General features: G+C 40.3%; 1 protein-coding gene across 4 annotated transcripts in view; it reads right to left on the bottom strand.

Moving 5' to 3' along the window:
• The window catches only part of xkr4 (XK related 4), a 34,287-nt gene that overhangs the window by 7,940 nt on the left and 1,929 nt on the right, over positions 1–24,418 (bottom strand). For all 4 annotated transcript variants that reach the window (XM_086043350.1, XM_086043354.1, XM_086043353.1 and 1 more), the window contains 2 exons: positions 9,148–9,347; positions 4,522–4,876 (listed from right to left, as the gene is read on the bottom strand). In XM_086043350.1, coding sequence (XP_085899476.1) covers positions 4,522–4,876; positions 9,148–9,347 — 555 coding nt within the window. The remainder of the gene's footprint in view (positions 1–4,521; positions 4,877–9,147; positions 9,348–24,418) is intronic.

The following is a 24,418-nucleotide window of genomic DNA, read 5'->3' as shown; positions in this document are numbered from 1 at the left end:
ATCAAGCTTAAAGTACGGATGGGCAACTTAAATGCACTTCCGAACCAGGTGTATGACAAAAATGTAATTTTAAATATGGACAAAATCTGTTTCTGTTCAATTTTTGATATGCATTTTCAATCCGTGTATAAAAAAAAATCCACAATCCTAATCCAACACAATGCAAACAACAAAACAAGTACATAACTGTATTTTTTTTCTCATGGATTAAAAATAAAATACCATTCAAGGATTGTACAAAAGTCATTAACAAGAAACATTCATTTAATAAATGTTATCACAAAAATCAACTCGCTTAAAATTGTTTATATTATTAAGGTATTATGCTTGTCCTGCACATCATACCAAGTCCGCAAAAAATATTAAGCCTACTCATGAAGGAATGGAATGGAACCTTGCAACACACAGGGGTCACTATGAATATCCTTTCATGCCTTTTGGCTTAATAATTCAAATGCGCCCTGCTGTCTTCCCGATACTGGTCAACGAGATTCTGAGACATGACTGGGAAATTTCTTTATCGGACATCTTTATTTTTCCAGTTCCAGCTCTGAACACAAACATATATGCCAGCACCTGGAAGTCCAGAGACTTCTCAAAAACAAGCTTTTTTTGAAAGCCGAAAGATAGGTTCCATGTTACAAAGAGTACTTTTCTGGATTACGTCATTTCTGAGGAACAGCTTCAGATGGATCCAGCTAAGCTAACAGCAGTCACCTAAATCATCATCGAGAAAACAGCTGCAACGTTTCCTTGGCTTTGCTTTTTTTTTATTGACGTTTCATTAAAAATTATACTTGTGTTGCGGCCCCTTTTGCCACCTTTACATCTACATTGGTACCTCTCTGTTGGTCAGAGGAAGTTGACCTGGCTTTCCGCAAACTCAAAAATCTGTTCGCCTCCCGTCCTCGTCCACCAAGACCCACAGACAATTCATTGTCGAAGTAAATGCGTCAGAGATGGGAGTTGGTACAGTTCTGTCCCAGGAGGACGGTAAGGTCCACCCATGTGCTTTTTTCCCCCTCACATAGGCTGTCTCAGGTTGAGAAAAACTATGGAATTGGAGACGGGGACTCTTGGCAGTTAAAATGGCGTTGGAGAAATGACAGAACTAGAGCGGGCGGAAAAAATATTTATAGTTGTCAACCGACCACAAGAACTTAAATACAGCCACTCTGCCAAGAGACTAAAGACAAGCTAGGTGGGCCTTGTTTTTTTTTTAATCGGGTCACATTCACCCCGTCTACCATTCAGGGTCCCAAAACACTGACCCCGATACCCTCTCCCTCCAGTTTCCTGCAGAGGGCACCAAATCGGATCCGATCTTGCCTCCCACTTGCTTTGCCATCGGAGATTGAGACACTGGTGATGAGGGCGCAGATTGGACAGTCTATCGCCAGTGGGACCCCACAGAATTTATTATTTGTCCCTGACACTGTCTGCTCCCAGGTACTACAGTGGGACCCATTCATCACAACTAACCTCTCACCCTTGACTCCGTAGAACTTTGGCTTTCCTCCATCAAAATTTCCGGTGACCCACCAATGGAGGAAGACACTTGATCACTTGTCTCTGCATGCACGGTTTGTGCTCAAAATAAAACTTGCTCTGGTCTGCTCCGTCCACTTCCCATTACCAAGCGTCCATGGTCGCACATCGCCCTGGACTTTTTTTACTGGATTTACCCCATCGAAAGGTAACACTGTCATTCTCACTATTTGTTGATAGATTTTCCCAATCTCCCATCAGCCAAAGAGACCACTGACCTGTTGGTCCATGTCTTCCGCCTTCATGGCATCCCTTCGGACATTGTTTCAGACAGGTGTATTCAGTTCACCTCACAGGTCTGGAACAATTTCTGTGCGGTGTTGGCATTGGCCTGAGCCTTTCATTTGAATACATACACAGACCAATGGTCAATCTAAGCTCACCAACCAGCAGCTGGAGATGGCACTCTGCTGCATGACAGTACCATCCATCTTAATGGAGCACCCAGCACACTTTGGTAGAGTACGCTGATAATTCCCTACCTTATGCCAATAACAATGACTTTGCAGTCCCGTCAGTACAGAACCACATGCGCCTGTGCTCCAGAATCTAGTGATAAGCCCGCTCCACTCTGCACCAGTCCTCTGGAAGAACTTGGGTACACGGCAACCGCCACCGCATTCCTGCACTTGCCAACACTCAGTCAGAGGTTGTGGCTAAGCACAAGGAATTTGCCACTCAAGGTGAATCTAAGAATTTGGCCCCTTTGAGATTGGGCCTTGGTGAATCCTTGTACTGTACATCTTAAGCTCCTGACCTCTGTGTTAACCCCACCTTCCATGTCTATCTGATAAAGAATGTTTTGTCAAGTCCTCTGTCTCATTTTTGCCACGACCTTGCGTGATCGATGGACACCCTGCCTACACAAGCTTCTTGTTCTTCTGAGAGGTGGGTTACTGTCAGGTCTGCCGTCTCGGCACCTTGAGTTTGCGTGTGCGTGATTCTCTTTTCAGGTGTGGTACTCTGGACTCTCAGAAGGTGTTTCCCATCATCAGCTGATCTACTTAAGATATCCTCAGACCACATCACATCGCCAAATTGTCTTTACCCTACGATGAGTTCGTACACAGTACATTTTGCTCGAATTTTGGTCACAATAAGATAACCATGAAAACAGAAACAAAGCAGTAGCGTAGCAAGCGACCACACATAGACATACTTGCTCCTTCTTGGCTCCTGGGAGCAGAGCCGTGACGTAGCGTCATTGAAAGGCAAGTCTGGATCGCTATTGGCTCGCGCAGGATTCTGGTCTATGAAAAACCTATCATGGCAAAATGCAAGCCATTGCGGCACCCTAGGCAAGATTCTTCTGTCGGTGATTATTAAAATAAAAAAGAAAAACAAAAGCCGATGGTTTTACATAAAACAAAATAATATTGTCTCTTATGCGTGTGCAATATTCAATCGCATATGTATTTATTTTTTATGTGCATATTAGATCGGATGCTTGATTGTCAGTGTAATGTTCATTACCAATTTACTGCAGTTTGAAATGTCATGTTGTAATACAATAATGTTTACAGTATATTACTTTAAGGTTCAGAAATTTGAAAGCGTTTATACTGAGAAATATTAGTTTTAGTCCACTATCACTTCAAGGTTATGCCAATGGGACTCACAAATGCTCCAGCCACATGCCAGCGTTTGATGGAGACAGTGCTGCGTGGCCTCCCATGGAAAACATGCCTAGTGTATCTGGATGATGTCCTTATCTACAGCCGATCCTTCAGTGAACATCTTCAGCACCTAGAGGAAATCTTCTCCAGACCAGTGGCCTCAAGCTGAATCCAACGAAATGCTGTTTGGCCAGAGATCAGGTACGATTTTTGGGTCATGTGGTATCCAAGTATGGCACTCAGCCAGACCCAGAGAATATGAAAAGTGTTCAAAACTGGCCTATTCCACGCTCAGCAACACAAGTATGAGCCTTCTTAGGACTCTGCTCATAATGCCGCAAGTTTATCAGGAACTTTGCGTATCACAATGTGTCCCCCCCACATGCACTCAGAGCAAAATGCACTTTTCCAATGGACTTCTTTGTGTAAAATGCATTCATATATCTCAAACATGCACTCACCAACCCCCCCAGCAGTCGCGTTTCCTGACTTCACTTTGCCATTCTCTCGCTACACTTATGCTTCAGGTTCAGCTATTGGTGCTGTGCTAGCTCAGGAACATGGATACCAAGAGAAAGTGATTGCATATGCTAGCCATGTTCTCACAAAATCAGAAAGAAAGTGGTCAACTTATGACAGAGAGCTTTTTGCAATTGTCTGGGCCATAAGACATATCCGCCATTATCTTCACAAACAGCCCTTTGTTATTGTCACAAACCTCTTCTTGGTCTCAGAAAGACTCCCCTTGACAATGCCAGAACTGGTCGCCTCCCCTGACCAGACTAACTCAAAGCCTCCTTGTCCCGACTCACGGTGCTCCACACAATTTGTTTCCTCCACCTTTGTGCTTGAACTCCCTGAAGACAATCTCAGAAAGGAACAACAACAAGATCCTGCACTTTCAGAGGTTCTTAATTGGAAAGCAAAAGGTCGGAAACCACCATACTGGCATATGAGAAAATGCACTCCTGCTGAGAAAGTACTTTGGCAAGAATGCCACAGACTTATTCTGCAAAAGGGCTTACTTTGCCGTAAAGTTGTCAATCCATCCTCCCAGTCAGTTGTACATCAAGTCGTGGTCCCTCACAGTTTAAAAGACACTGTCTTAAAGCTACTGCATGGAAACCCCGTAACTTGTCACGTCAGCTGATAAAGTCATGAAACGTGCTCAACTCCTGTGCTATTGGCCATTTATGTCCCGTCATATCAAGGAATGGTGCAAACAGTGCACTCCATGAGATGCAAGACGTAGTAGTTAGTTCCAATGTATTTGAATTAATGGCAATGCAAGAAAAAAAAGTATAAAAGTAAATATTAATTTGGAGTTTTGGAGAATATTAATCAGCATGTTTCTCACCTTGTCCGTCCCTCCTTAACATTGAACCAGGAAAAGATGTAGATAATGCCCACCACCATGTCAAACACAATTTCTTCCCACTTGCTGATGCAGAAGTCTGTCTCACAGTGGACAATCCAGAAGGTCATGATGCACCAGTGTAGCACGATGAAGATGCCAAAGTAGAGTTGGAACACAGACGCAAAGAGGGCAAAGGTGATGACCCTCGCTGCGATAGTGAAGAAGTGCCAGCAGAACTGAATGATGACAGCCAGGTAGGTGATGGGCTTCTTGTCATCCCGAGACTCTCGCAGGGCCTTCTGATACGAGGCCAGGGCCCAGGCCAGGGAGACGAGGGAGGCTGCTGCTGTCATACCTGCGACACAAACACATTTCACTTCAGTTGACACATTATGCAACACAGACATTGTTTCCAAGACAGATTGGTCCAGGAGGTGTTTGCTCAGGCTTAGCACAAACACTTGAGGCTAGACGGTTTCCTTGCATCACAAATGATGAAGTATTTTCCTATCAGTCATACAGTATTAAAGTCTGAATAAGAGGGCCCTTATGGGATGAATCCACCATGAAAATGACACTTATTTTCACCAACGGGTGGCATTTAGCGCAAATATATATATTTTTTGACATTAGTGACAGTGCAAGCTTTTAATAAGATTCAAGCATTGTGTGTTGAATGTCCAACAAGGCACATATCTACGATTAACGACGAGATGTGTTTAACTGAGGCTCTTTGAATGATTTCTTGCCTGAGACTGAGAGTTTCTGCTGGGTAAACTAACCAGTCCGGAAATATTTTTTAACATGAAAACATAATCGTCATAAATGAATTGTCCTAAATCATTTGATCCAGATTAAGAATGATTGTGCTTTTCATCCTTCCAACTTAGTGCTGGTGTCTGTTTTGCTGCTTCCCCTCTTGTCTGCTTAGAAAACATAAGAGAGTTCATTTCATACGGCTCATTTAAACTGAATTTAAAGAAACTAACAACCAAATTTGTCAACATTCATACTTGTAGTGTTATTATAGTCATCATGTGTATTTGTTTGCTTTTTTAAAGATTGTGTCTGTAGTGTGTCGGTGTTTTGATTGTATTTTGCTTTCCTGTTAAATTGTTGTTATTGTTGTTGCTTTATACCAGCCATGTTAGCTCTTCCCGTTTCTCTTGTTAGTAAGATACTGCATAGGTTTTTGTGCACCAAATTCTAATTACTAGGCCACCATTAAACTGTTGGGCTTCCTGTTTTATCTATCTGATTGGCAGCAATTGGTTCACTGATACTTCTAAAAGTGAATGTTTCTCAGCCTTTGCCAGATCTTTAAATGTACAAAATTAATCATACTGTGATTTAGGGCTGCACAATTAATCACATTTTAATTGCGATCACCATTTTGGCTGACAATATTAAATTAACCTGATCATCTGCTTATTTACATTTAAAATGCGGGCTCTGATGCATATCTAATCAAGCAGTTTCACAACCAGAAGTCAGCCAACCACTAGGGAGTAAACACATGGTAAAGGCTTCATTTGTTGCCTAAATAACAAGCGAACGCACACTGCAGCAGAGGCCTAGTGCCTCTTTGGATTCTCATTTTTGCCGAGGAAATTTCCTTTGCTATTCTCTCTAAGTGTGATGACCCGGGAGTTCTTGGAGAATTCGAAGAGTCCCTCAGTGTGTAAGTTGAGTTAAAGACAAGAAAGGGAGAAAGTTCATCGAATGACCACAAAAGGAAGATAAACTCAAAATCTAAATGGCCAAAGTCAATTTTGTTTATGCTAACTGGCCTTAATGCTCAATTCGTTTTTTTGAAAAAATTTACGATTTTTTTGTGTAAGCTGTAAGCGTTCATATTACATTATAAATGCGACCTCAGTCTTGTCTGCTCTATGAACACGTGTTGCCAAAGTGACCCGCGTTCACAGAAGAAGAGACGACGTCACTCCCGACGTTGTGTTTGCGGAAATAAATGTGGTCCAGCGTGTCGGGGCATTTCTACAGTGAAGCGGTTAGGTAGGAGGTAGAAATAAATACAGTATTTGGGGGAAATTATGAGGCGAGGCTTTAATATCTCATTACATGGAGACATCACAAACAATGAAGTCATAACCGTGCGTAAAAAATGAATCGATCTGAAACGTAGCTGAATTACGACTATCACCATAAATGTCCACTTTATGCTTCATGTTTCAAGTGGGATTAAATTAAAATAAAATATAAAATCAATAGCGTTACTCAAAACAACTTTGCAGATTTGACCCCCCTGCTGCCAGCACTTTCCCTCTACCTGTGCGGAGCGCATTTTCTGCTCCGGATGACGTCAATGTTGGATATATGCGACCTGTGCCGTTCAGACTGCGGTCGCATGGCAAAAAAATCGGATACGTATTGGATTTAGGACCATATATCAAAGCGACCCAGGTAGAATTAAAAAAAATCCGAATTGAGCTGTTCAGTCTGTCATAAAAAAATCAGATACAGGTTGCATATGGGCAAAAAAATACGATCTGGGTCGCATTTGCCTGCGGTGTGAACCTAGCCTTATTTCCACTAGGAACACTAAAAGAGCATACGTGAAACGTTATTATGACATAAAACTAATATGTTTTGAACAGATATAACCGCTATAACTGTTCAATTGTTGTTCATATTTGTTAAATTACAATATGTACAATTGTTAGAGACTCCATTGTTGTGTCGAGATGCTAAACAGAAAAGGGGAACTCATACTTTTTCCTTAATGTTTCTGAAATCAACCAGTTTATTTAAACATGCATAATTTTCACTTTTTACTTTCTCTTAATTTGAAATGCAGCCCTACTTTTATTTCATTTATATAGTTACGCTCCTAATTTTGGTTATCCGCGTAGAAGACACAGACATGAATGATCGGGGTGGAAGGCAGTCTCCAAGAGCCCACTTCACAGATCTGTGATCTCCCTGGCCAACTTTCCAACATCCAACCCGTGGAGGTCTTTGCAAATGCACTTTGCACGGTTTGACCTCCTGCAAGAACTCTTCTTTCTTCAAGGACTGCGCCTCTCACACGCCAATTTTAAAGGGATGAGAGGAGCCGCTTTGATTGGCACTGAAGTCGGCTGTGTTCACACACACAATGGCACAAAATGCCTGTTTTTTACTGTGCCAAACTGCGTGCGACTGAGAAAATCCCAAAACCCAGTCTAGCCTGCACAGATATAGACCGCACAGAGCGCTACGTGTAATTCCTCTACTAAGTGCAGCTCAGAGCTGTAGAAGTAGATTTTGTGATTAATATAATATAATATAATATAATATAATATAATATAATATAATATAATATAATATAATATAATATAATATAATATAATATAATATAATACAATATAATATAATATAATTGTTGCAAAATAATGCAAGGTTATTTTCAAAGGAAACGAAAAGACTTCCGCTTCCGGGTAATTCCGGCGCTGGCAGAGTTTTACGCTGAAAAGATGTTCCAGTCCCAGATAAGGACATACTTTGCATGCAAAGGGATAAGTATGTAAAGTTAGTAAACAAAACAAAATTGCTATCCACTCTTTTCCTACTCCCAATGCATACCTTATACAGTATTACTGTATTTTCCGGACTTATACTCCAGTGCGACTTATATATGTTTTTTTCTTCTGTATTATGCATTTTATGGCTGGTGCGACTTGTACTCCGGAGCGACGTATAGTCCGGAAAATACGTTACATATTAAAGGCAGACAGGGCGTGTTTCTGTCAGTCGTCTGTGTGGTCTCCTGCATGTGGCGTTATCAAATGTATTACATGTGTTGAAACACTAGAGGGCAGACTATGCCTGTGCAATCTTACATGGTGGTTGCAGGGAACATGAAAAGTGTGGTGCACTGTGCAGGCAGTTAAAGGCATCTCCGTGGTATTGCAGAAGAGAACAGTGGTCTTGCTTTTAAAAAAAAAAACATGTCAGTCGGTACTTGACCCGGTTAGGAACAATTAGAGGGACGGACGAAAACCCACCTCCGTCCTTGCTTAGTCTGACCTTTTAAAAAGACTTCTCATCCTCCGTCCACAAAATGACCAACCAGATGTACGGACAGACTGTTCCAACCCTGGGACTAAATGCCCATCTCTGATTATAAATCTCACATTTTCCATGAAGTGAAATACAGAATAAGATGGTGATTATTCTGATTAAGTGTTATGAGAGTCCCAATGTGCAAGCTAATGGCATACTTTAAATTTGATTACTAAGTGTAATTTGTGGTCAGCATTGGGAAGTTGAGTTACACCAACACTGCCAACTCATCCAAGCAGCATTTTTCTGCACAATGTCACATTGACAACATCCAGATAATTGTATTACACTATGTAAAAAAATGACCACCCATTTCTTTCTTTGTTTTATGAACTATTTCCCCCATTTTACCTTTGCAGTAGTGCTGTACAACTGACTTGCTGTTCCTTCTGGCTCTTTGTCCATGGAATATGGAATGACATACAGTACATAGTAAGCCCCCCCAACACACCCACACACACACACACACACACACACAAACACATACACGCACACACAAACAGACATGACCAACCACTGTGCAACATTTAAACCACTTATATGTTGCAATGCATATTTTACCTTGAACAGCCTGAAGTTTGTGTGTCTGTATGATGATGCACAATTGCAGCACCAACTGTGGAGCGCTCTCGAGAAAGGTGGCCAGCAGATGCAGCATGCTCACGTCTGCAAACTCATAGATCATCCTCCAATGGTAACGCCATCGGTCTGTCTCAGCACTCTGACGACTCCGAATGCCCAGATAAATGGTATGGAGGTATCTGTAAGAAAACAATACCAAAGTGGTAAATACCATAATTTCTCAAGAACAACACACACTCGAATATTATACACATCCTGAAAATAGTCTTTCAAATGCTGATTTTTCTTTGCACTCATAAAGACTACGGTGCCTTGATCTACTGGTTGTTACCTACTTTGGCGGGCTGGAAAATAATATATAACTGCAATAAGTCAGCTCAAACAGGTTGACACAAAGTCTCTGACTCGGCTATCTTCCACACAGACATTTTCAGTTTACGTGTACATTAGGGATGGGCGGCTCAATCCCAAAATATTGATATTCCTATCCAGAGTTCTCAATTTCAAGTCCTAAAGCTAAAGTTAAAAGATCAATATTTGCATATATATATATCTCCTCCATAATTTTTTCTTTAATTTGAGGTCCCCGAATTATTCGAGATTGTTGTCCATCTTCTGCTTAACTGGTCATTTGAATGCGATGTGTTGCAGCAGGACAGCCGACCTTGAGGAACAGGATTGAAGACCCCTGGTATATAGTATCCAAAATAAAATTAAACAAAGTGTTATTAAGAACAAGTGGTAGTAGTAGTATTTTTAGTAATATTCTTATTTAATGCAGTAGAGTACTGAATATGTGCTGTTTGTGGCATATGTTGCACATGTTTAACATATATAATATATAATTATACTTCGCTTGTAAAAAATAAATAAATAAATAAATAACACCTAAACTATGTACTGACCAATAGGATAGATGTGTGGAAAAAAAAAGACATTTACCAAATTGTGACATAAGGAGGTTTCGGTTCAACACCAATGATTTATAATAATTATATATAGTATTTTTTGTATAAGTTCCTACAAAACGTAGTGCATTCTCAATCAGTGTATTCCAACTGGCTTAATCCAGTTGTTTATGACAGTTATACAGTATGTACCATAAAAGTTGATCAACAAATCAGACATGGTCAGTTTAAATGAAACATTTAACTGTCTTCAGGAATGACACAAAAGGAAAACCTCATCGAATTGAAAATTGGACAGAGACATAATTTTGGTCATGATAAGATCTCAAGTGACAAAAATACTGCATTATGAGGATTTGTTCTTTCCAGAAATGTGTCTCTAACAGTGAGATGAATGTAGACAAAATGCTGCAATGAACATCGTAGTTGCTTTTAAACTGAGTTTCTTTTTTTTTTTTTAGTATTTGTGGCCTGCATTCTCTGTCTTGTCCTTTGCCTCTTCCGCAAACACATACGCTTCCATTCATGCTCTCTTATCACCAATATATTCAGTCATTTAGCAGTCTGCTAATGGGCCATGAAATGAAGTGCCATTGTCAATAAATACTTGGAAAATGTAATCTGGTGCGAGGGTATCAAAGCTGCAGCATGTTCTCTGCCCCCACTTGTCTCATTGTGTGTTTGTGTCTGCAGAGACTGAGCGGACTTGCTGACCTGCCACTCCAGCTACATTCACAGTGTAACCGAAGGTGTCCCAGTTCTGACTGCTTGTCACATCCAGTGAAAAGGAAAGTGACATCTCATTTTCATTTCAGCCTCTCACTAAGGCCACCCGCATCCGGACAGTCACTATTACCATGGCAACACCACTTTATCCATACAGCATCAAGTAGCAGCTGTCATTTATTAAGCATTACAGTACTGCAATTTGACCATTCATTCCAAATAAATCAATTTTAAATGTGCTACAGTGCAATTGTGATAGTGGATCATTCCATCATGTCTGAGCATGAAGCCTTTCTGTTACTAAGCACAAGATGAACCATCTAAACAAGTAACATTTTATGGGTTCTAAGATGCTTTGCATGACCCAGCCTCATCAAAGTGCAGTCGGGTATGACTGTTGCAAATTGTTGTCTTCTCCATCTCTCGCCTTTCTCATTCTTGTCACTGTCCACTCTAAAATAGGAAAGGTGCAAAAGTAGGTCAGAGAGGTCCTCGGGTGGCCTGGGGTTTTAATATGCAGGCCAAAAAAAAGCCAGTCTGCACAGAAAGTCTTGTTGCATAATTGCGCATTAATTGCAAGATGCCTTGCAAATGGATTACAATGCATTACCAACTGCAAACATGCGGCCATAGGCAACACATGTATGAAGAGGTCTTTTCTAAACGACATTCAAGATTAAAGCTCTTTCCTCTCCATTCTATTGTAATCAGACTCTGATTTATTGTCGAACATGTGCAATGTGTACGGCAGATATCGAAGTGTGGACCGTAGTGTTGGGTCGTTCGCGAATGATTCGTTCAAAAAGAACAAATCTTTTCAGTGAACGTGAGTGAATGGATCACTTCCTGAAGTGATTCGTTCTTTTCTCAGTTCATTTGGGCTCAGCCACGCGCATGTTTACGAATATGGCCGGGGGGTCGCGGCCGGAAGGGTACCCAGGTCAAGGGTGGAGGGTCGCGGCCGGACGGGCAAAAAAGGGTCAAGTGCCCAGCACTGTTTATTTGAAAACATATATTACAATACACATATGTGCACTTAAATATTATTATCCTCTCTGTCTACTGCAACTATAATGTGGTGCAATCATCATAATGTTGGTTTGCCATTAAATTGTACTTTTATTTCAAAATTTGTTTGGTGCTCGAGTGTTTTATTAATTCTTGTTTTTATTTCAGCGCAACAGAACGTTTAACCAGACATGTAGTCATCCGCTTCATTTGACAAGCCCGCACTTCGTAACGCGTGAAAACAAAAATACACCGGGCGCGTGACGGCCGTGTGTTATGTCTTCCAAAATAACAAATGTTTATATATGTAGGCATAGTGTCTACTGCGATTACTGTTGTTGTTAGTATTTATCACCGTTATTATAACCATGATTATAATGGTTATGATAATGGTATTAAATTCAAATTTTATCATACGTTAACATCAAAACTTCTTTTTGAGAGTTTTTTTTTTTTTTTTTTGGAAAGTCCGGTGCATAATCACCAAATACGAATATGACTATTGCCTGACGTGATTACAGTACATCAATGCAAATGCAGATGTTTTTGTTAGCAACGATAATCCAAACGCACCAATTATAATAAGAACATCAGGTGTAGACAATTACACACACACACACACACACACATATACATATATATATATATATATATATATTTATACATATATATATATATATATATATATATATATAGATATATACATATATACATATTTATATATATACATATATATATATATATACATATATATACATATTTATATATATACATATATATACATATTTATATATATACATATATATATATATATATACATATATACATATTTATATACACACATATACATATATATACACATATATATATATATATATATATATATATATATATATATATATATATATACACATACATATATGATGTGTGTGTATGTTGTAAGGGCTATGCAGGGCTTCTTTTTGATGAAATGATTCTAATGATTCATCCATCCATCCATCCATTATCTATACCACTTGGCCTCATAATAGTCGCGGGTGTGCTGGAGCCTATCCCAGCTGTCTTCGGGCAGTAGGCGGGGGACGCCCTGAATTGGTTGCCAGTCAATCACAGTCTAATGATTCAGTTCACTTAAAAGAACTGTTATGCCCATCACTAGTGGACCGGTGACGTCAAACACTACACTTGCTGGAAAACACCTCCGTTCCGTTGTCATTGCTACAGCAACCTGTCAGATGGGTCAATAATGTGGCCCAGTCTGAACAGAGCCAGACGTCCAAACTTAAATCTCTAAGGTAGAGGAAGCTCATTTGCAGCCGCTTGTATTTGTGATCTTGTTCTTTAGGTAATGACCTACTGCCCTAGACCAAAGGCAAGAGTTGGAATGCAGAGCAACCAGTAGATAAGAGCTTCACCTTTCGGCTCAGTTCTTTCTTCACCACAACACACCGATGCAGAGTCCTTATCACTGTGGAAACTGCACATTTTTGCCTGATCTTTTTTGATCTGCCTGTCGATCTTCTGCTCCATTCTTCATTCACTCGTGAACAAGACCCCAAGACACTTGAACTCCACCACTTGGGCTAGGAAGGACACGCCGCCCTTTTCTGACCTAGAGGTGCTGATTTATATGTCATTTGCACCCAAATGTGACCTGCTCTGTGAGAGATGAAGATTATGGTTTGATGAAGCCAAGAGAACCACAACAGGTGCAAAAAAATATCAGGCGATACTGATGTCAGCAAACCGGACGCGCTCAATGCCTCGGATGTATCTAGTAATTCTGTCCATAAAGGTTATGAACAGAATTGGTGACGAGGGGCAAATTGGGCAAAGTCCATCCTTTACCGGAAATGAATTCAACTTACTGCTGGCAATGCGGACCAAGCTCTGACATGGCCTGTATCGGCGGTCCACTACCCCATAATCATTGACCTCATCATTGACAGCCCAAAAAGTGTTGAAAGCTAACTGGCACATTTATATCGACCTACAGCACATAATTTTGAGGTATTTGGGGACATGTGAACGAAGTTTCAAAAAAGGTTATACAGTGCGGTAAAGTTTGTGTCGCTTAATCTTGAATGGGGGGAGACTCAGGGGACCCGTCCACTGTTAAGATAGCCGTCCATTGTCAGCAATGGTGGGAAATTGCGGTAGCCAAATAAACAACAAGCAGACGGGGGTCACACTGCAGGGATGGCTTTTATGGCAGCCGTAGTCGTTCTTTATACTTATCTCGACTCAAACTGCTTCTCTTTGCTCTTAAGGCCTAGATAGACCAAAACAACGTTGGCCAACAGTGGCAGACACCCCCTGTGACGTCCGGCCAGATGTCGGCACGTCACGCTGGAAAAACACACCGCAACAACAGACAGCGACACTGACCATTAACGTACCTTCTGCGCACACATAAGATGTAATACCCTTCCATACCATCGCCGGCGGTAGTCACTATTTCTCATGGTTAGAAAAATCCAACCGGAAAGCTACTGGCCGGGGGCGGATTAGAAAAACGTAAACAATGCATTCAGCTATATTCTTCGCTCGCGATGAACTCCCACGCGAAGTAAACCATCACGTTCTTGACACGGTATCGTAAAATACTTAAATTGTCAACCCTCGCTCTTGTACTTGTAAGAAGATTAAGGGGGGCAAGGCTGTTTATCCGTTTTTGTCACTTCCCTTTGGTGCTCCGAGCGCTGATTTGCTAGCAACAGCCAATCAGAGTGACCAAATGTCACGAGTGGCGACGCCAATTCAACATGCGTAAACACTAGAGCTGGCCGATATATATCGCCATCGATATCATCGTCAATCTTGCTTTCACGATGTGTAATTTTACATTGTAGAGTATTAATACTGCCTCGAAAAGCATAACGAGTCAGTTGATGGCCGCAAAGTATGAGGAAATGCTGAAATCCTCATTTGGCGAATCAGGGTGCATTGATGGCCGAGGAGGAGGAAGTGATAATCATTCGCCGAATCAGCGGGCAGGACCCAGTCACGTGACTCTGTCCGCACTGCAGCCGCTTCGTTTCAAGTATGGAGGAGTGTCCAGCGGGGGATAATAGCAAGGCGCAAGTCCACGTCGTCCGTAGTCTGTAAATGGTTTGAGCTTCACAAAACTGGCATCGGTGGGAATAACATTCTTAGATGTGCCAAAACGGTCACCGGGAAGAGCAATTCTGTTCCACCACGGGCCATATGGATTACGAGGAAAACATGGCGACCGCGCAAGCATGCTAAACAAAAGCTTAGTAAACACACACACTGTGAAGTAAGTGCAGATTTAAAGTATTTTTTTGTAGAATATTGTCAAATTACACACTGTGAAGTAAGTGCAGATTTAAAGTATTTTTTTGTAGAATATTGTCAAATTATCATTATCGAGTTCTTTGAAAAAATATCAAGATATTTTTATTTTAGAATAGAATTGTGAAGAATTAAAAGTCATTGTGCTTTTTAGATATGATTTGAATGAATGTGCCATCAATTGCATTATGCAAAATGGCGACAACTATGATTGGCTATTAGCTTGTAAAACGCAAATCATTCAGCTTCTGAGCGGAAGACCTCTGCTGGTCAACGATGCCAAGCTACGGCAACTCGAGTCAGACAAACTACATCACGCCCTATTAGGCAAGCACCTGATGTGTTCGTTTAGTAATCCACTTGTCCGTTCAATTCACCTCGAACCTTTGTTTCCATGTAAGAAAAAGAATTACAACTAATTGAATTTTGAATTGAAATCTATCTATCTATCTATCTATCTATCCATCCATCCATCCATCCATCCATCCAGCTAGCCATGCATCCATCCATCTTAACAATACATTTGAAGCGCTTCACTTGAACTTAAGCTAAAGCAACAAGTTTCATTGAAGTGTGAGCTTTGACAGAGATGTTATGTGAACATATTATGTCAATTAAACAATTTGAATTTCTGTGAGAGTTGACTTCTATTTCATAGTTCACTTTGACTATTTGCACATCCCCGTAGCGCCATTATTACTATTGTAGCATCAGTGCTGTGCATCATTTGCACACTTTTTGTTGATCAGTATCACTGCCCCCAATGGACATTTTACATTGCTTAGTGTTTATGCCCTAAATGTATCTTTTATTATAGTGGCTTTTTGCTGCAGTATAAAGAAGCCTGCATACCAAAGACAAATTCCTAGTTTGTTTTAACCTACTTGGCCAATAAAGGTGACTCTGCTTCTGAAATAAAGTACAGTGATCTACTACTGTATATTCGAAGCCATGTAAATTCAGAGACTAATCCATAAATCACAAATGGCTTAAATAGCCTTAAATAAGTGCTAATAGAAATGACGCTGCTCTTATCAATGACAGTTTATTAAACGGAAAAAAAGACAGTTCATAAAATTAATAAATGCATCTCCTCTTACCACTAGTCTGTTTTAAGGCACCCCCAAGGATAACGTGGTAGGCACTCCTTTTTTTACAGCATTACTCATCATCATCAAGGTCTCTATGCCATGATCTGTGATTAAGTAGTGACCAGTCCAATGTGTACCTGCCTGTCAGCTATGATAAGCTTCCCAGTGCCTCTGCAAAGGCTTCAGTAGTATAGAAAATGGACAGATGATTGTCTCTGGGTTTTGCTCTGTTCACCCAACTGAGTGAGGTGACATACAGTGGATCAATGCATCGCTGGCTATACGCCGTTCTTCCGGTTGCGTGTTAGTCTTCATACTTCTAGATTTTGTACTTACGGTGTCTCATTGTTTTTTTTTTGTTGCTGTCCTCCTCGTTACCACTCGCAATATTGCTTTTGTATAAAAATTTGGCTTGTACTTTGTACACTCGGAGTTTGTGTGTTTTCACTAAAAAAAAGGACACATTGTCATAAATTAGCACATGCTCATCAAAAGATCCGTAATATGGTCAACAGTCATTAAAAAATACCAGTAAGTAATATTGCTGTATATACTGTAAGCCTTTGTCTCGGTTTTCCTTCACTGAAGAGCCAGCCTAAAACAAGTGTATCATTAAGACATCTGTAATTAATCCCCTCATCCATCAAAACGAGTTTTGTATTATTCAGAGTGCCGCACAATATATCATCTGACTAATGAGGTTGATTTTGAAAGCAGTAACAAACAGTGTGTGCCTAATTTCATTGAGTTTTGCAAAGGAGAAAATGTTGAATATGTTACGTAAATTGCTCCTTCGGCCCTGTGGTGTCTCATGGTCAGAGAGACCTCTGCAAGATGGACATGAATAATGCAAGAGGTGGAGACACCTTTCACACATTGGCGTGCACACATGCACACACACACACCGTCAAATATTTAGTAGAGCTGGGGTTTCCTGATGGAGATACTTTACCGTGACTGCTTTGAACAGCTGCTATTGAACTGCAGTCACACCCACTGCTCAAATCACCATGACAACTCCAACTTAGTGTTGCAACAAAGCCATTAGTACCAGGAGTACTGATGTGTTCATTGATACATTATGCATATACCAAATACATCCTACATAATTATCTGCAGGAGCTATAAAAATGTTGCCGTAGACACTCCTAAATGGATTGTGGCAGCACACTCACAGTGGTTAAACAGCAGCAATATGTACATTCGGAAGGTGTGTACCACGGGTTAAGGTTAGGGTTAGCATATTAGCATCTTGAAAGCATGTTAAATTCTGTGCAAACCGAAATGTACATGGGGATGAAATATTATTGTTCTTTCTCACAATTGTGCTATTTCTGAGTGGCAGATAGATGGTGAACACATGGCAAATTCGGCCTGGATAACATCATGCAGCAAGACAAACTGAGGTTATGTTTATGTTGGTCTTGTTGATGCTTTATCAAGAGAATCAGCAGCCGTGAAAGAATCTTGCATTTTACAGCCATCCATTTTCCATGCTGGGAGCTGGAGCCTGTCACAGTTGACTTTGCGCGAAAGGAGGACCAGACCCTGGACTGGTCGACAGTCAATCACAGGGAACGTATAGAGACAGGCAACCATTGACGCTTGTATTGACACCATCACTGCGTGGAGCGCACTGCCTGCACCCAAGACAGGCCAGTGTACCGCTACATTTACAAGACAACACTCATTCAATTATTTAACAGTACAGACACTCTGAGTAAGATGGTCTGTCATCAAGTGACCACAACAGAGAGTTGGCTCCCGGGAGACCATTAAAAGAAAAAAACCTTGTTTAATTTTATGCGTGTAACATATTGCAAAATACTGTAAGTATAAAATACTGTGAAGGTGCAAGATGATGACACACTGAATAGTAGGGCTGAGTATTGATTCAGATTTCCGAAATCGATTCGATTTGATTTACGATTCACTTTGATTGATTTTTGATTGCGTTAAGGAAGGATTTTGCGCAGTATTAATATTACTTTCCTATGGAAGACATTCTCAGAAGAATCAATGCTGCAAATAGTAGTAGTAAATAGCAATTCTTGCTCTAACTTGACGCGTCAGTGAATATATGAATATCTGCATTAAGAATTTAACCCAATGCAGGAACATTAATTGTATGTTCTATTGAACATGGCCTGATCAAAACAATCAAGTCCAATCACAGGGCAGGTTTTATACATACAGTGGCAAATCCACACTGGACTCTCATGACATTCACATTCCTGTGACCATCTCGCAAAGTTTCAGTTCACTGCTGTCTTGTTTTTTTGTTTTAAACCCCCAAACTTCCTGACATCTGCCTTCAAGCTTGTTGGCGCTGACCGGCCTCCCTGTGTGGAGTTTGCATGTTCTCCCCGTGCCTGCGTGGGTTTTCTCCGGGTACTCCGGTTTCCTCCCACATTCCAAAAACATGCATGGTAGGTTAATTGGACACTAAATTGCCCCTAGCTGTTATTGTGAGTGTGGATGTTTGTCTCCATGCCCTGCGATTGGTTGGCAACCAATTCGGGTGTCCCCCGCCTACTGCCCGAAGACAGCTGGGATAGGCTCCAGCACGCCCCGCGACCCTTGTGAGGATAAGCGGTATAGATAATGGATGGATGGATGGACAGCACATTCAATGGCGAGCAATGTTTTGGAATGAGAGGATTTTGAAACACACGAGCCAACAGAAAGGGGCGTTATTAGACTGTTCATGACTAGTAGTCATTGAATCCTCCGGCTACTGTGACGTAACATCTCCGGGAAAAGCCAAAGATGAGGGGGCGCGAGATTCAAATGGCAGACGACACATTCTGAATTGTATTTAGTGATTAAACTGCTGTCTACCAACGACCTAATCACATTTTAATGACAGTTATGCATTGTAAAGGGGGGTTCTAGAGGGCTACAGAAAGGTTTTCAATATTTGCACCCTGACCTTTAAGACATCTTTATTGTTAGTGTATTTTTTATTCTGGTGTAATTTCTGAGAATATCACCTGAATAGTTCGCTTTTATTTATTTTTTTCAAAAAAAAGTACCATTTACTTGTCATCTTTTCAAAATAAATATATTTTTTTAAAAATAAAATCTGTTTTTTTTGTACCGAAAATATACCGAACCGAAGTTTATTTATTTCATATGACACTTTTAAATTTGGGTACAGATTTGAGTATGTCTCATGGAAGTTGACATGCTTGATTTGCTTTCGTGGGCCACATAAAATGATGTGGCAGGCCTGATCTGGGCCTTGAGATTGACACGTGTGTTTTAGAGACAAGTTTAGCCATAATTTTTGAGTTTTCATTATAGTTCGTTTTTATTTTATTTAGACTGTTTTTGAATTCAAGTAGTTTTCATTTGTTTTTAGAGCAAGTCTAACAACTGTTTGACCTTTCTTCTTTCTTCTACCGGAGTAAATACATTTAAACTGAAAGCCGAATTCTCATTTACGATATTAATAAGATGAAAAAGCTAAGTACATTTTTGCTGTGATATAGTTAGTTTTAGTTAGTTTTATAAACACAATGTGTAGTTTCACTTAGTTTACGTTTGTTGAAAAGCATTTTCATTTTTTATTTATTTAATTAACGAAAATATGATTTCGTTTGTTAGTTATTTTGGGGATGCACGGTGGTAAACTGGTCGACATGTCCGCCTTACAATGGTCATAGGTTCGAATCCGGCCCTGGACTTCCTGTGTTGAGTTTGCATGTTCTCCCCGTGCCTGTGTGGGTTTTCTCCGGGTACTCCGGTTTCCTCCCAAATTCCAAAAATATGCATGGTAGGTTAATTGGACACTCTAAATTGCCCCAAGGTGCAATTGTGGGTGTGAATGTTTGTTTGTCTGTGTGTGGGGTGTGCAGGGTGTCCCTCGCCTGTTGCCCGAAGTCAGCTGGGATAGGCTCCTGCGACCTTTGTGAGGTAGTTATTTCGGTAGTTTTTGTTGACTACAATAACCTTGCCTTGAGCACATGCAGTACATCCAAGAAGATACAGTAGGTTGTGCATTTTCTTTATCATTTTTGTCTCATCAAATTGTCTGTATTTAGTTCCCTGCTTTCTTCCATTCCTTGTCGGTTCATTGTTATTTGTCAGTTGTCAAAATCAAGTCTAGTCCTAGTCCTGTAGTGTTTGTTTAGTTTATTTCGATCCTTGTTATTTGGGTATTATCCCAGTACCTTGTTTTACTTTTGGTTTTCCTTTCATTTAAATACTTTATATTGCAGTTCATTTTCGCCTTCTGCCTCCCGGCTTTTGGGTCTACAACCAAGCATCCCGTGACAGTTTCACTCTGAATCTCTTTTTGCATGATCTGGTTCTCCATATGATGTGCACATCTAAGTGCACATAAATGATTTTTGTGTTGCCGAGTGTATAAATTGAATTACCATCCATCCATTTTTTAAATATTGCATATGACTTCAGGGGAGGGACACTATGGACTGGTTGCTAGCCAATTGCACGACACATATCGACAAACAACCATTCCCGTTCATTTCCACACTTATGACCCCATTTTCGTAGACAGGCTTATGAGCGCTCGGTGCAAGTCTAGTTTACTCTATTTGGGAATTTGGCAGACCACGCTACGCTTCGCTCAGCATTCAGGCGGACAGAGGGCGTTTTGTTTTACACCCCCACTGGCACAGCTCACAATTTGGTGACACAAAGTAGACTATACTTTAGACCAAGTGAAACCAGGTCCAAGTTGTGGCGCAGGTGATATGATGTGATGCTGGATTTGATCCAGGCGCAGGCAGACAGATTCTGCACTCCGCAGATAAGTGTGGTGGATGTCATATTTCATTCAGAAGTAGAAAAAAAGCTTGCATCGAACCCTCTCAATCATTGTGAATACATCCATCCATCCATTATCTGTACCGCTTCTCCTCACAAGGGTCATTGCGAATACAGTGAATGCATTATTATTACAATGTATCTTTAATGTAATCTTAAAAGCATGACGACGTGAAGATGGCTTTCACCGACCCCAAAGTAGCTCTCCGCTATCTTACATTGTAACATTTTGCTTCTCCTTAAACTGGGTAGGTTCATGAGGCATCTAATTTCACCACGACAGCTAAATAACTTTGTTGGACTGAGTGGGCTTGTTGATATCTTTTCTCCTCTATGTTATATAACCAGTGTCACTGAGCATTCAATATAATACTTGAAAATGGCGAGCTATTAGGTGGTTTTAGTTTCTAGGTTAACAAAAGTTAGCAGTAACTGGTCAGGGAAGTGCAGTTTATATTCTTATTTTGGTGCACTTTTGCTGTATATTTTTTTTCTCTTCTTTCCTTTTTTTCAATGCTTCCTGTTGTTTGTTTGTGCCAGGGCTCGTTTTTAGCTTGGCTTAGTTTACCAAGTTCATGTTGTGTTGTTTTTGGGAGGGTGGGGACATCCAGCTGCCCTGTAGTTCTGAACACACGCCCAAATGCAAAGATATGCATACGTAATTGTTACCTATGTCAGTTCAGGGTAATTTGAATTCGGGGAGAACTGTAACCCTGGTCACCTGGAATGTTCATGGTTTGAACAATCCTATTAAAAGGGGTAAGGTCTTATCCCATCTCAAATCATTAAATCCAGATATTGTATTTTTACAAGAGACACATCTTAAAAATAAGTCTGACATAAGGTTGAAAAGTAGGTGGGTTGGAAATACATATCACCCCTCCTTCCCTGTTAAATCAAGAGGGACGGCTATCATGATGAAAACAGGGTTTCCTTTTATTCACAAACAGACAATATCTGACAAAGATGATAGAGATTTGATTGTGATTGGTGAGCTTTTCTCACTACCCCTTACGCTATTGAATATTTACGCACCTAATATAAATAGTCTATCATTCTTCAGGACAGTCATGGGACTCATTCCAGATATGTCACAAACTAATTTTGTCTATTTGGTCCATCTGATATTTGGAGAGCTACAAACCCTACTGGTAGGGATTACTCATTTTACTCAGCAAGGCATAACTCATACAGCAGAATAGACTATTTTGTTGTTGATGTTAAGTTATTACCACATGTTCTCAAAACCAAGTACCATAATATTGTGATTTCGGATCATAGTCCTTTGACCTTCACTCTTAACTTTCAAAATATAATAAAACCACAGCGAACTTGGAGATTTAACCCACTGCTGTAAGTGATAGAGAATTGTGTCATTATTTCTGATCAAGTCCTACCTCCTACACTTGCAGAAGCAGTTATTACTGCAATACACAAAAAGGGTACGGATGGTGAAGAGGTGGGCTCTTATCGGCCTATTTCCTGATTGAACCTTGATAGGAAGTTATTTTCCAAAATTTTATCTAATAGGTTAAGTCCATTTATGAGTCATCTGGTACACCTGGACCAGTCTGGGTTTATACCCACGAGGAACTCCTTCTCAAATCTCAGACGGCTATTCAACATCATGTACTCCAAAACTAGACTAAATGAGGACCCAGCAGTTTTATCATTGGATGCTGAAAAAGCATTTGACCAAATAGAATGGCCATACTTATTTGAAATTTGACACAGGTATAAACTTGGTGATAATTTGATCTCAATGGTTAAATTACTTTACGCCAATCCTTCCTCTCGCGTCCTTACGAACCGAATACTCTCTCCACATTTTACCTTGCATAGGGGAACAAGGCAGGTTTGTCCCCTGTCTCCTCTGATTTTTGCTCTGGCAATTGAGCCGTTTGCTGAAAGTGTTCGTTCAGACCCGCAGATTTTTGGCTTTGGCACAGATACTACAACAAATAAAAGTTTGTTGTATGCAGACGATGTGCTGCTCTATATTACTCAACCAGAAACTAGTATCCCTGCTCTTTTAAATAAAATACAATTGTTTGGTTTAATCTCTGGTTTATTCTCTGGGTATCGAATAAATTTGACTAAGAGTGAACTTTTGCCTATACGCGTAATCAACTCCTCTTGGTTACAGAATCAACCATTCAATATCGCCCAGGGATATTGAATGGATATTTAGGGATTCAAGTGACAAAACGTTATACTTCCTCATACAAGGAAAATCTTCCACCCTTGGTGTCTAAATTGCAGTCAGATATACGTTTCTGGGACATGCTCCCTATTTCATTAATTGGTTGGGTTAACGCAAAAAAATGATTTTTCTACCCAAAATTCTCTATTTATTTCAGAACCTTCTTGTGTTTTTACCAAAATATATACTGAACTTATTATTATTTCATTCCTATGGGGTTACAAAGTACACAGAATTGCCAGACAACACCTTAACAAACCCAAAAAGGGAGGGTGATTGGCACTCCCAGACCTCTTGAAGTACTATTGGGCTTCGCACATCCTGCTGATGACTTATTGGTTTGGTAAAAGTCTGGACTGTCTCCCATTACTGGAAATGGAGCGGGACGCCTGTCAACCTTATTCCGTGGGTGCTCTCTTCCTCCTCTTTTACCAATTGGAAAGTTGCAATACCGGGACAATGTTGTAATTCATAGTACTATACAAATTTTCAAACAAATTCGATCACATTTTAAAATCAAATCTCTATCTTGTCATTCCAATTGCAAGAAATCCATCCTTCAAGCCATCATTGTTAGACCACACATTTGAAATTTGGAGGAAATTAGGCATTCACACTATTAGTGATCTATATCTTGAGGGTTCTTTTGCCTCATTTAAGCTGGCTCAAGAAATGTACAAACTCCCAGACCGTGACTTTTTTAGATAATTACAGATAAGGGATTAAGTGAGGAGACATCTATGTGATTTTGAGTCTTGTACTCTCACCCGTCTTGATGAATCCCTCACATATAATCCAAACTCAGAGAAATTAATTCTTCGTATTTATGCCAATTTGTTATTGATGGAGCCAATTGCGTCTGTGTTAATAACAACAAGATGGGAGGAAGATTTGGGTATGACTATCTCAGAGGCACAATGGCAAGATGGGTCAGAGAATATTCATAGATGCTCTCGCAATGCAAGGCACTGCTTAATTCAGTTCAAGGTGTTGCACCGTATTCATTTTTCTAGAGCTAGATTACACGCCATCTATCCAGACGTCTCTTCCACCTGTGTGAAATGTTCCCTGTCAGAAGACACATTGACCGTAGTTTTGTTTTGTGCCCAAAGGTTTGCGAATACTGGACAGATATTTTTGAAACAATATCTGAAATCCTTCATCGTCAGTTGAAACCTGACCCTCTAGCGATTAATTTTTGATTG

The sequence above is a fragment of the Filicampus tigris genome, chromosome 10 (assembly GCF_054856515.1).
Source record: "Filicampus tigris isolate MCC_2025a chromosome 10, RoL_Ftig_1.0, whole genome shotgun sequence".
In the NCBI taxonomy this organism is placed as follows: domain Eukaryota; kingdom Metazoa; phylum Chordata; class Actinopteri; order Syngnathiformes; family Syngnathidae; genus Filicampus; species Filicampus tigris.
The sequence above is the reverse complement of the archived record's forward strand: the minus strand, read 5'-3'. Positions and strand labels throughout refer to the sequence as shown.